At 38.1% G+C, this 12,762-nt stretch overlaps 1 protein-coding gene across 11 annotated transcripts in view; it reads left to right on the top strand.

Moving 5' to 3' along the window:
• Positions 1-12,762, top strand: part of TBC1D1 (TBC1 domain family member 1) — a 115,309-nt gene that overhangs the window by 70,796 nt on the left and 31,751 nt on the right. For 6 of the 11 annotated variants that reach the window (XR_004356756.1, XM_032685957.1, XM_032685958.1 and 3 more), the window contains 4 exons: positions 44-333; positions 2,057-2,185; positions 4,478-4,597; positions 5,765-5,904. Coding sequence is in view for 9 of the 11 variants with exons in the window: in XM_032685957.1 (XP_032541848.1) it covers positions 44-333; positions 2,057-2,185; positions 4,478-4,597; positions 5,765-5,904 (679 nt within the window). In the remaining 2 variants the exon portion in view is untranslated. Of the gene's footprint in view, positions 1-43; positions 334-2,056; positions 2,186-4,477; positions 4,598-5,764; positions 5,905-11,328; positions 11,448-12,762 lie in introns of those variants that run through there. The other 5 variants (XM_032685961.1, XM_032685962.1, XM_032685963.1 and 2 more) reach the window with 5 other exon arrangements.

Raw genomic sequence — 12,762 nt, forward strand, 5'->3', positions numbered from 1 at the left:
TTCTAAACCCACATAATGATAACCTTATATCTTGCCCTGCTAGGAACCACCATTGTGTGAAAAGGAGAAAGACGGACTTCCTACCCTTCCTATAGGAAGCGCTGTCAAGAGCAGTGGATCGGTGGGTGATCTCTCCAGCATCACAGAGGATTGTCCTGTTGATCAGTCTGTTACGTTACCTCAGCAAAGCTTTCGGAGGCGAGCAAACACTCTAAGCCATTTGCCAACTAAAAGCCAGGAATCTCTGGTACCTGTTGAAACATCACCGTCTGTTCCTCAGAGGAAACTTATGAGGTATCACTCAGTGAGCACAGAGACTCCTCACAAAAGAAAGTAAGACTTATTAAAAGCAGGCTATGATTTCATTTGTTGAGGGCATATTTGGGGATGATGACTGCATACCAGGTATGTCCTCTTAATGGATAAGAAATGTGTTGCAGTGGTGTGTCACACTCTTTGGAGATTTGTAGGTATTCTGTTTAAAAAGACTTTTAGCCCTATTTGCTCCACAGGGCAGAGAAGACATGAGATGTGTAGTTCCACAGTATATGACACAAAACTACTTGTAAGCACAATAGGATTGCTCCTAAGCAGTTCAGTTATATTTGTGCAAGCATTAATTTTTGGGGTTTTTTTTATCTGTGAGCAGTATAAATAAATGCTGCTTCTTGTGGTCTATTTAGAGAGAAAAATCCGGTAGCCTTTCTGATCCTGAAAACCTTACTGATTGGTGAATTCATATGTGACTTTGAAATAGCACACTAAACTGACATAAATTGCTTAGTTATTGGTAGAGGTGAGGCTCCTGTCTAGCTTTTCAATGAGCATATTTAAATTTTACTCACCAAAACAAGCTATTGCTAATATTCTTCAGGCTGTCCTCCTTCATTGGATGCCTCTGCATCTCTAGTCCACTCTTAACTTTATGTCAGTTTTCTCCCACCCTTCTATCTAGCTTTTTCAAATTACTATGGAAACATTTCTGTCTGTAGGCTTCTGTTTTACTGCCCACACTGCTCATTTACACAAGTTAGTAGGAAATCTCTATGTGCTCCACCTCATTTTTTCCTGCAGGAGGCAGGGCAGTAAATGAACATGCCTGAAATGGGTGATGACAGTGAAAAAAAGAGAATTATAGTATTTGAAAGAAAACATAACCCGTCTTGCCTCTTTGTCCCTTTTTTGAAACTTTTTAATTTTAAAGTACTAGAACGTTTTTCTAGTGCAGTTTAGGACTTGTTGCTGGTCTGTTATCTTCACAAGAGGTTCCCTGATGCTTGTAGCTGCTAGTTTAATGACTTATTACCTTATTAAAGGAATGCAGCTAGAAATTAAGTATATTTTTCATTTCCTTGATTATTTCTATTTGGGCTTGGTCATGTGATTTTTAGTAAGACCTGAGTGTGCCTGCTCCCTCACATAACTCAAATCCAAAAGAAATTCCTGTTGCTTCCATTTCATAGCAAATGTACAGAAACAGAGGAAATGGAAAACTTACAAGACAAATATACTTAAAGTTCTCAAAAATCACTGGAATTACAGACTTTTAAAAGTCTTGACTGTTTTATGAGTGTTTTTGAACAGCTTACCTCATTTCATAAATTGTTTTCAAAGTAGAAATAAATTCAGTTCTTCCTGTAGCAGTTCACTTCTTATCCATTGGAACTCTTGATCATATGCCTGACTTTATCATAGAAATCAAGGGGAAACACATACAAGGAAAAATAAATGGGACTGTTAGTGCCAGGTTTTTGTGCATTTTAATTTAGTAATATGCTGAAATGCCTTGATGAAGCCCGTAAATGTGTTATTTGGGATTTTGCTAGTTGGGTTAAAATGTTCGTGTTCTTAAGTTACTGCATTAACTGTGAAAATATAGGAAATGTCTCATTTATATATGCCAGGTCTTTTTCAAAGATTAGAGAAGGAATTTCACTTCTTTTTTTTCCCCCTTCTTTCCTTTCTTACTCTTTTCTTCTTTGTGCTACCTCAACTCCATCACTTTGGTTGGAATCACACTATATGGTTTGAACGAATTTGTCGGCGAATCTAAAAGTTCTTCTGGTCAACTTGCACGTTCTCCTACTCTAGCTCGTCTTAATCCCTCAGCCTCTTCACCCAACTTTTTTAAATATCTAAGGCATAATTCAAGTGGAGAGCAAAGTGGGCATTTTGCACAAAAAAGGTGAGCTAGCACGTGCAAATAGTTTGGGGTAGGATTTCTTTTACCGTGTCATAAGTATGAAATTGTATAGCATAAATAGTTAAAATAATTTAATATAGACCAAAGGTTGGTAGATTTTTATGGGAGAGGGAACCCTTTAACTGTTCCGCTACTGAATATAGTAGCTAATTACATCATTTGTTGTTTTAATCAATAAAATTCTTTCAGACACCGGCTCACTCTGTAGAGCCAGTTGCTCCAAAGCAATTTGTTGTTATGCAGCAGACAGCAGCACTCCTTAAATTGTGTGAGGGATAAGTTGCCAGGAACCTGAGCTCACTCTGTCCTTCCTGAATCATTCTATTCTGTTCTGCTTTGTTTATGGTAACATATATTATTTTGTGCCTGACACTAAAGGCAAGTTCACCAAGTTGACTGAAAGGGGCAGGAAGTAGCAGGACTATGGAGAGCCAATACAAAAACCCCCCCTGCGAACAATCCCCACCACCACCCCCACTCCTCATAGAACAAAAACCCAAGACCAAAAAAACCCTCAACCCATCAGCTTACATATTTGTCTTAGTTACTTTCAGCGATATCAAATTATACTTTTCTGTGTCTCCTTTCATAGAATTAAAATACATACAGAGAACATTGAGAAAAGGACATTAACTTCATTTCCCTGAGAATCTGAAATTAAGTAGGTCCCTAAAAATCTTGAACTGCAAAACCCCTTCTTAACCCCTTGAGCTAAAACTGCTTATTTTAGCTCAAAAGGCTAATGAAACCAAATGTCTTGGAAGCTCTGACAACAGTCACTGGCCATTGGCAAGCAATTTTTGTTGCTATTGCTGTTTATTGTTCGTTTTTGTTCTCTTGGGTGAAAGTTTCCTGTTTCTCCAAGGTGCTGATTTTTCTGAACCTGGGAAAGTAGTCAACTGAGAACCTTGTTTCACCAGTTTCTTCAGTTGTATTTACTGAATACTAACTAGCATCCCTTAATTTAACTTTACCTCAGAAGTATGATATAGCTCAGGGCAGGATATGGCCCTGATATACTCTTCAGTTTAGTAAGACTTACTTTAATCCCGAAGGTTAACTTCTCAAAAGTAGATTTTTCCAAATAGATTTGTTAATGATTCTGTGCACACAGATGGAACTTCTCCTTCCCTTTCCTTGTAATTTAAGGATATACCATATTGGACATCTATGCAACAAGACTGAAAATGGAAATTGATAGGGATATCAAATGGGTTAATGAGTTGATTCTATTCTGTAAGTGGAATTACCATGTAATTGTGATGGATTTACACTGGGATTGTAAGTGAACCCTGTTTGCAGGGCACACCATGCTACAGCCTTATCTTTGTCTCTGTACCAGCTACTAAAGAATCTGCTTTGCTTCATACTGGTGATTATCCCAGAGTATCCCCCCTATTCCATTCACATCTTCAGGAAACAGAGCTAAAGGCCATCTGGATATATCATTACGGTTTATTAGAAGCAATTATTTCTTAAACTTACTTTTTCAGAAGTAAATTCTCCTACTTACATGGTTTTGTGTACTCTTCTGAAGAACAGTCTTCAGTATCATCAGCCAAGTAGTTTTCTATGTTTTCACTCCATGCAAAAACTTTTCATTGTCTGAGGTGTTCATATTTCCTTCTGTTAACCTTCTCCTGAGTATGTTTGGGACTTGTTATGTTAAAAGACCAGAAGACTGTTCATGACATTTGATTAGTACTCCTGTCTGTTGCATAAATAGAGCCACAATCATGAATGATCAGTCAGAAGGCTCAGCTTTTAAGTGAAAAGTTCCAAGCTTGTCTGAATAAAACCCTGTTAATACTTTACAAAATGTTTTTTGCCAAAGTCTTATTTCTCCTTTGCCAGCACAAAGATTGTCACTGTCAACTTTTCTTAACCTTTTCCCCCAAACTTAGTCAGTCACGGAAACTGATATTTAAGTAAATGTCCAATGATAAAGTTGGCATTGGTTCTTAATAGATTAAAGAAATTTATTTGAAACATGCACTGAAATCTTGGGATATAGCAAAGAATAATAACTTTACTGGAAATACATTTTGGAACATATATTGTTTGGAAGTATATATTGGAACATATTAGTTTTCCCAAACAAATATGTATTTCAAAGTAGCACTTTGTTAGCAGCTTCAGTTTTGACTTTGGCTGGTATTCAGGCCTTCAGGATTTAGCTGTTTTTCGTTTGAAACTTAGAAATGTGTGTTATTTTTATTCTGTGGATTTATACTTCTTTGTTCTAAACTATACTTTTCCCAACTGCACTCTCAGCATCTCCTACCGTACTGCCTTAAGGAAAAAGCTTCATTCTTCCTCTTCTGTGCCAAATTTCTTAAAATTTCTGGCTCCTGTAGATGAAAATAACACCTCTGACTTTAGGAGCACAACAAGGTAGGGTTCTTCCTTAAAGCCTGGAAATAAAACTGTATTTTCAAAGGTTTCTTTGTCTGAAATATTTCAAATGCTTCTTGCACTTGCAGAACGTGATTTGTGCAACAGTTCATGTATATGTATTCTGTATGTAATTGCTGTCAAAAGGATGAAGCTATCCCAGACTGCTCTTCCATTAAGACAATAGAACTTAGCCATTTTTGATGTTGCAATGGTCATACAACTTCCATCTGTGTAGTCCTGTGATTATTCCTGACAAAGGACAGTTTTCAGTTAAGGAAATATACGTGATTCATCCTGAGCAATGTTAGTGTCCTCAGACCGGGAGGAGAGGATGACCTGTAAAATGCTCCTGCCTATTGCTGCCAGAGCTACGTGAATTTCATTTACCCCTTTCAGCTTCAACAAAGACCTGCAACCATGTAGCCAATGGCTGGAATAAAGCAGTGAATAGTTTCCAGTTGTAACAGGTGAAAGTTATTAGTAGGATAGGAAAACAGAGTTCCTTTTTACAATTTCATTTAATATTCTGAATAAAAACCTCTGTATGGAGTTTGTGGATTACATCAAAGGAGTAATAACGAATGTTCCTGGACACTGTTGCCAAGTTTGCTGCTTATTTCAAAGGTAGACTTGTGAACACAAAGGTTAAAATTTTTATTCCAAATCTGTGTTGGGAAAGAATATATTGCATACCCCATTCACAGAAGGTTGCAAGTTTAGTTGGTGTTTATAAAGCCCCTTGATGTGTGCTGATAAAAGTTATCAGCAAGTTTTTGTGTCTTGTATGAATACTTGCTAGATTTTGTGGATGGCATGTAAGTAGCATAACAGTAAAGCTACATTATTGTGTATGTATCTTTAATATGTTGTGATTACTACACTGCTGCAAAGAAAACTGAAAATTAATTAAAACCAGAGAAAGCAGATTGCACGGAGCTGCCAGCTCCTGTTTGTGAACCTCAGTGATGTTTGCAGTGTTGTACAAGCTGTTGCCACAAAGCAAGCTTCACCTACCTAACACAAAGAGCTTGCCACAGCATGTGCACAGCACACTGCACTGCTTTGTTGGTGGTTCGTGTTCCTGTATTCACTGCAGACTGTGTCACTGCTACTAGCAGATTCAGGTAACCTACTCATGAGCTCTCTTATGTTCTGCAATTTTAGCGACTACGAATCCAAACACAGCCAGCAGGCCGCTGATGCGGACAGCCCTGTAAGGACTCGAAGGCATTCGTGGAGGCAGCAGATATTCCTGCGAGTGGCAACCCCTCAGAAAGCATGTGATTCTCCCAGCCGATATGATGGTAATAAGTCTGGGTTTATTTGCTTCCATGGACTGATTACTGTATGTAGTCTGTGAAGTGTGAATCAGTTTGTTGAGTGGACATGTTTATCTGGTGTTCTGTTGGAACCGTCGCAGTTTCACCACCTGCCTTTTGGTCATGCCAAGCTCATCAGCTGTTGAGTTTTTACTTTTCAGCTTCATATGTAACATGGTTCCTATTGTGTTGCATTAACTAGCCAGAGAAGAAATTGTTTTTTATGTGTACTGTTTTAATGAGTTCTGGGAAAAAAATATATCACCAAGTATTGCTCTGAAGAAAAGATGATGCTTCTATTTCATCCTTCCGTGTTGCAGTATAGAAGTACATAATAGATAAATCCAGGCCTAGCAGAAGGAATTAGATTCCTTTTATGACCTCAGTTCTGAGTTCTGCATACCAGGCTGAATTTTCCTCATGTGTGCTGCTCCAATCTGTGACATTTACCACTTGAGTTATAGTTATCCACTGTTCTCATATTTATTTCCTGAAATTCTTTAGACATGAAGAACCACAGACTAGAGGAAAATCACTGCACATGAGCATGCAGGTGCATCATTTTATGCAACCTACTTTGTGTAAGACAAACAGTACAGCACATGCTGAGGCCAAGAATGCCTGACAAAAACTTGTAGGTAATGGTCTCTGGCTCAGTAAAGTTTGAATTTCATAGCATGAGCTTTGCAAGCTCTAACTTCTGGCTAATCTCTAAGGCCTTTGTATAAGAAATAAAAAAAAGTGTTAGTAAACAGGAAGGAACAGTACATGATAGTAAATGCAGTGAAAAGTAACCATCCTAATGTCACTGAGATGTTTTTCTTGCATCTTCAAGTGAGGCCTTGATTAATTGGACACAGCACATAACAGAATTGTTTCTGTCATTAATGTGCTGCTTGCAATATAATTTGACTGACAGTGAGGAAAGCTGTATATGGACACAGGTGCCTCTCAAATTTAGTGTACTTCAAAGTGAACTGATCTCAAGAGCATGGTGTGTAAACACACATGTGAAATGCTCTGGTGTACTTAAAGGCATGTGAAAGGCCTGTCCAACCTCAGCTGTTCTGTAAAACTACTGTTTTTACAGGTTCGATGCATCTCTTTGTGACTGGAAATAGTCTTACTTGGTTTTGAAAGCCACAAAACCTTCTCATATTAAATGGGGGAAAAAAACCCACCTAAATTGCCTATCCAAGCATTTCCTCTGAGACATAATAGCTGCAAGATAAAATCTTAACAACCTACAGCTGGGTAAGCAGAATAGTTGGAGAAACAAGTGTGGCCAAAATGGAAAACAGGATGTGCTATTAATAGGAGGAACAATTTAAAATATTTGGTTTTCACTCGTTTCCTTTTTCTGTATTTGTTTCAGTGCACATTATCAATTTACGAACAGAAGAAGATGACTAAGTGTTAGGGTTTGGGGCTTTTAAAAATTATTTATAACGAATACTGGATTTTTCCATTTGGAGTTTTATGCATCTCCTGGAACATTTCTGGTAGTAATGGATACTCACTCATTATCCAGTCTCTGTAGCCTTTAAGAGAGCTGATCCTACATTGGACTCACCAGCACAGTTAACTAACATCTCCAGTTCCAAAGTAAATGTAACTACCTATCATTCATCATCTTGCTTTTCTTTCATATTGGTGGGGTTTTTTAAGTCTTTCTTGCTCTTTTTAGACTAATTTCCTTTAACTTGTATAAACAGCTGATGTATCACCAAAAGATCAAGTTCAGCCAAATTGGAGAGAGGGCAAAGAAGGTTTTAAAGATACAATAGTTTGTCGTGTTCTGCAGAAGTAAGCATGAAGAGAGGGAAATAAGAACATCTGTGATCATCATCCCTTCATAGGCTCTGACTCCACCGACCAGTATTTACATTCAAGTGCAGTAACCAACACCCCACTCCAGAGTACTCTGCAGGAGAGCAGTAAGGAAAAAAGCTGAAGAGTGGTTTAAAAGCTGGTAATTCAGCCAAAAGACCCAGATCTCTGTGAGTCAGAGATGATAAAGTTTTTCAAGTTTAGCCTAGGCTGCTTTACTAAACTTTGTACTAAACGTAAAATCCACCAGTATGCCCGAACTATGTATGCATAGCTTTGAGCATGTGTGGGCAGCTACTGTCAACAAAATGAAACTGCTCAGTTGGTTTGTAGTGAGTAAATATGCATGTGTAAGCTGTCACAAGAGATAGAGACAACTTTAAGCTTTATACTCACAGAAAAACCTAGACTCTGACATTTGTGATTCCATTTTTATAGGCAAGTGAGGTGAGCTAAATCTCAAGATCATATTCATTGCTACTCTCTGTGTAGTTAGAGAGTTAACACAGCAGGATATGAAGGTGTGTTTACTAAAAGTTCAAAGAAAAAAGAAAAGAAGACCCACCACTGGTACATAGTTTTTGCAGAAATTTTGAGCTTACTCTTTCCAGGTTCTGAACTTAGGAAATTTCTAATGTCTGAATTTCCACATGAAGCTTGAACAGCCTAAACAGCACTTTTGAGTCCCACTGTCTTGCGCTTCTGGATCCTTTACTTCTTTAGGAAGTGCTCATAAATAGTTAAACTTCATTTCCTATAGCTCAGCTGGAAAAAAATGGTAGTTGGCTGTGCTTTGGGGGTTGCATCACGTATTACCAGGCAGAGAGCACACTGTTTTGCAGACACCATTATTTAAAATGAAGAAGGGTGTTAATTTTTTACTAGTTTGGGAGTAAAGTAAAAAACAGTCCTAAATCAGTAGAGTTAAAGAAAAATATTGCAAATAGATACATACACTGGAAATTTTTTTTTTTTTTTTGCCAGTTGAGATTCTTGCCTTGCCTGACAGCTGGACTAATGCAGGCATGCCTCATGCAAGGTGAGCGCTCTGAGGCAACAGAAAGCCTCATACAGAGACAGTTACTTTTGGTTGTTATAGGAACCATGTCCCAAGTACAGGCCCTTCTCTGGCCACCTCCTGCTTGTTGGTGCTGCCACTTTCCCTTCCCTCCACTGTTTTTCCCTGCTTCTGTACATAACCTTCCAATGAAGCACATCAGAGAACTATTATGCAATTGCTGCCTGGCAGAACAGCCAGAAGATCTCTAGTGAGCCTCAGGATGAGGCTGATCTCCAGTTTGAAAATCTAAAAAGGATTTTCTGCATAGGTGAGATGATCTGTAGAGACTTTTAATGCTTTACAGCTGATAGCTGGGGGATGGAGTGCTAAATTATGCTTGTTCTATTGTGGCAAGCTACTGTTCAAACTACCCAACCTCATCTGCCGTTGGCCACTTCCCATGGAATGGCTGTGATGCTGCAAGTGGTTGGAGCACCAGGGGGCAGCATTTCTCTCACTGCCACCTTGAGACATAGGGTCTTGTCCTCGGATATTTTTCTTTTTTATTTATTTGTGGGAGTGTAATGAGTGTTGAGTCCTCAAAAATGGAAAGATTAAAAAAAGGGGAGCAGAGGTCACTCACAAAATGGATCACATTTTGATCTGTTACAATTCTGTATTTCTTTTGAAATAAGGTTTTCATTAGTCATCTTTTTTTTTTTAAAGCTCTGTCTCTCCTACTTAATGTCTTCAGTTATTTGATTTTTACCTTTATACCTCCCCACCCTACTTTCAGGCAGATGTTCCTACTTCTGTGGGATCACTCTAAGAAGAGCCACATTCTTTGGCAAATGTCCAGGACTCTTTAGTTCTCTGATCACTGGTAAAAAGGTGAATCTAACAACTCAGTAATCATTTTAAACCAGCTGAAGTATGGACACTCTCAAACCCCATGATTTTCAATTGGGTTTTCTGGTCCCACTCAGAGTATTACAGGAGCAGTAGAGCAGGAAGGGACAGGTGTCTGGAAGGTGAGAGTGGGTGCTCTTACCCTGCTTAGGAGCAGGATACACTTAACGTCAGTGTAGACTGATTATGAAACTTCACCTTGTACTGCAGTGCAGCAAGATATTCACATACATTTATTCAGCATCTGCAAATATCTGTGCAGTGGACGATTTTCACTACAGTTTTCACATACTGACTGTTCAGAATTTGTCATAGTAAGAGAACTGTTTTGCAGATTGTCAGAAACTCCCAGCAGAGTCAAATGCTAGATTTAAAGGGAGTGTGGATAGTTTTTGAAGTACATGGTGGGAAAGTGATGGTGTTTGTCAGAGCTTTCTTGCTGAGGGAGGTGTGTTGGAAGTAGACAGCAAGATTTTGGTAGCAGCTGTGTCAGTTTTAGATTGGAGAATGGGGATTTGTTTTGAAGTGGGCAGTGTGTGATGGAGTTACCTGTTGAACAGTGAAAGAAATTGCAATTCAGAGGAATGAGATGCCTGGTATTACTTAGCAGTAGTCAAAAAATAGATTCAGATGAAAAAAGAAAGAACTTTGGCCAAAAGAACTACATAGTATTTTGCAGCTTTACTTGCAGAAAAAAAGAATTATTTTAGAAAGTGCAATTATCTCTGTACAGGAAAATTAACTTGATTGATTAATTAAAATTAATTTGGCTTCAGTCTCTGACAGAGGTATCCAACTTCAGCACTCCTAAGTGCTGAAGAAAAGTTTGGATTTGAAGAACTGTTATTCTTGAAACCAGCTGTAGTTAGCACCTACCTATCTGTTTATGTGCTTTGTGGTGAGGGTAGTCCAAGTATGAACCTCAAATGGAAAATAACCTGCATATTTATAAAATATATTAATAGTTATTGAGTCAACTTGCCAAATCCCGAACCTTAAAGAATAGAAGTGCAGTTGCCTTTTAGGAGTACAATGTACGATGGTAGAATTTTATAGGGAAGCTGCAGGAAAGGAAGCAATATATTTGAAAGGGGTACAGGTCAAACATGGAATAGGAGTCAACAAAAGGTTGGCAAGTGAACAGGGAAGCAGCCTTTCAGTGTGCACTGAAGTGTTCAGATCCTGTTTAAGTGCACTTACTAATCTCATAAAAGTTCTGAAGGCTGCACATTGCTTGGGTTTTAACACATGGCTATTTGGTTCAGTGGAATGTGAGCTCCTAGTTACGTTCTGTTGAACTACTCTATTATTTAGCCTTGCTTTCTCTGCTACCCTCCGTGTTGGATTGTGCATAACAATGCAATACTCAGTTTCTTGTTACAGTATTTCTACTCTTGTCTGTTCTGGATCTGGAAGCTGGATGTATTCATGGACATGGGTTAGTGTTGACTTACCGAATGTCTGGGTTTTTTACTTTGCTTTGAGGGATTACCTTCACATTCCACCTTCCCCTGTTCTTTACCAGTCGAACAGCTGATGCAACTCTCCAGACTTCCGACAGGCCACCTGAGCAGTTAAACAGGTTCATTCTGCATTCTGTAAATCCTGCCTCATACCAGCATGCAGATGGGAGGGAAGGCAGGTTTTGAATGTGTTCCACTTTATCAGAGTAGACTTTAGACTTTCTGATAAATGTCCACAAGTGATAAGAAGGAAAAGAAAAGATAGAAAAGGAACTGCCATCTGGAAGGCAAAATCAAGCATAGTACTCTTCACGGAGGAATTAGAGGTAGCGTTGATAATCATAATTGTTAAGCTTATAGAATTTTACCCTTTCTGTTTTCTTTTATAGCCTTAATTATTATTTCTTTTAATGAATACTGATCTTATCAGGTTAGTCAGTAATAGACGAGAAATTTTCAGCCTAAATGGAAACAGGAACGTGCTCTTCAGTAATTAATGCTTTACAGCAGTTCAAGTGTTGCCACAAGTTGATCACTGCAGGACTGTAAGTGAGTAGCATCTCTGATAAACTTGTTAATTTGGTACTTTAAAACCATTCCGTAAAATTTATACTGAGGAAGTGGGATGTGTACATTAAAGGCCAGAGTGTTTAATCCATTTGCTTGCATGTGTTTTGCCAGCCTGGTTTTTTGAGTTTTGGGGATTTTTTTGCAAGTAGATAGTCATGAGCTGTATCTGTACATAGTCTATTATTTTCTAACATAAGTGCATATATACATACAAAAAACCAGAATACACATCTGAATCTAAAAGAGATCTATAAACCACTGAGAGAATATGTAGGATGAGAAGAGGTTTGTTTCCCCCAAGATGCACATACATTCTATATGGGGTGCTACGGGAAGTAACATGAATTTAAGACATGAATAGACCACAGATAGTGTACAGTAGATAAGGGTTTTCTTACCTAGATCACTTTTACCTTTTGCGTTGATGTTTGGGGACCATTTTTGTTTATTCCTCTTTCTTATGGTGCCGTTATTTTGTGCAACCATAGAGGATATGAAACCTTCCTTGAAGATTGTCTTTTTATTTCTTTAAGTTCACTATTTTATTCAGGCAACTTAAGGGAGTTCTCCCCAAATCTTCGTTCATGAAGCCTAGCCGTGAAGGGAGTTCTACCAGCATTATCCTTTAGATAATTTTCCTTAAAATCTTACTTAATATGCACTAAGGAAAATTGGGATCAAAGCTACAAATGTAGAAATTCTACATAAAAATGTACAGAACATTGCTGACAGTATAGCATGTGCATAAAAAATAACAATTACATCAAAGCCAGAAGTCAAATAAAAATAATTTTCCTTTCATCGTCAATAGAAGTTGAGAATTATCAAGTGTGTGTACCTTCTCTACCCGATGACATTTGCCTAAATCTCTGTTACAATTGCAGATCTTACCCCAGAGAAGTCTTTCCACTTATCTTAAAGAAAAAAATTTAATATTTTGCAGTTCCTAAGGAATATAATACAGTTTTCTTGTTATATTATATTTTTCATAACCAGCTGTATTTCTGAGTGCACCTGTCAGTTTTTCCCACTTTCTTTGCAACAAATGGTGATTGCCATTAAAGTGTCAAA

The sequence above is a fragment of the Chiroxiphia lanceolata genome, chromosome 4 (genome assembly GCF_009829145.1).
Source record: "Chiroxiphia lanceolata isolate bChiLan1 chromosome 4, bChiLan1.pri, whole genome shotgun sequence".
NCBI lineage: Eukaryota > Metazoa > Chordata > Aves > Passeriformes > Pipridae > Chiroxiphia > Chiroxiphia lanceolata.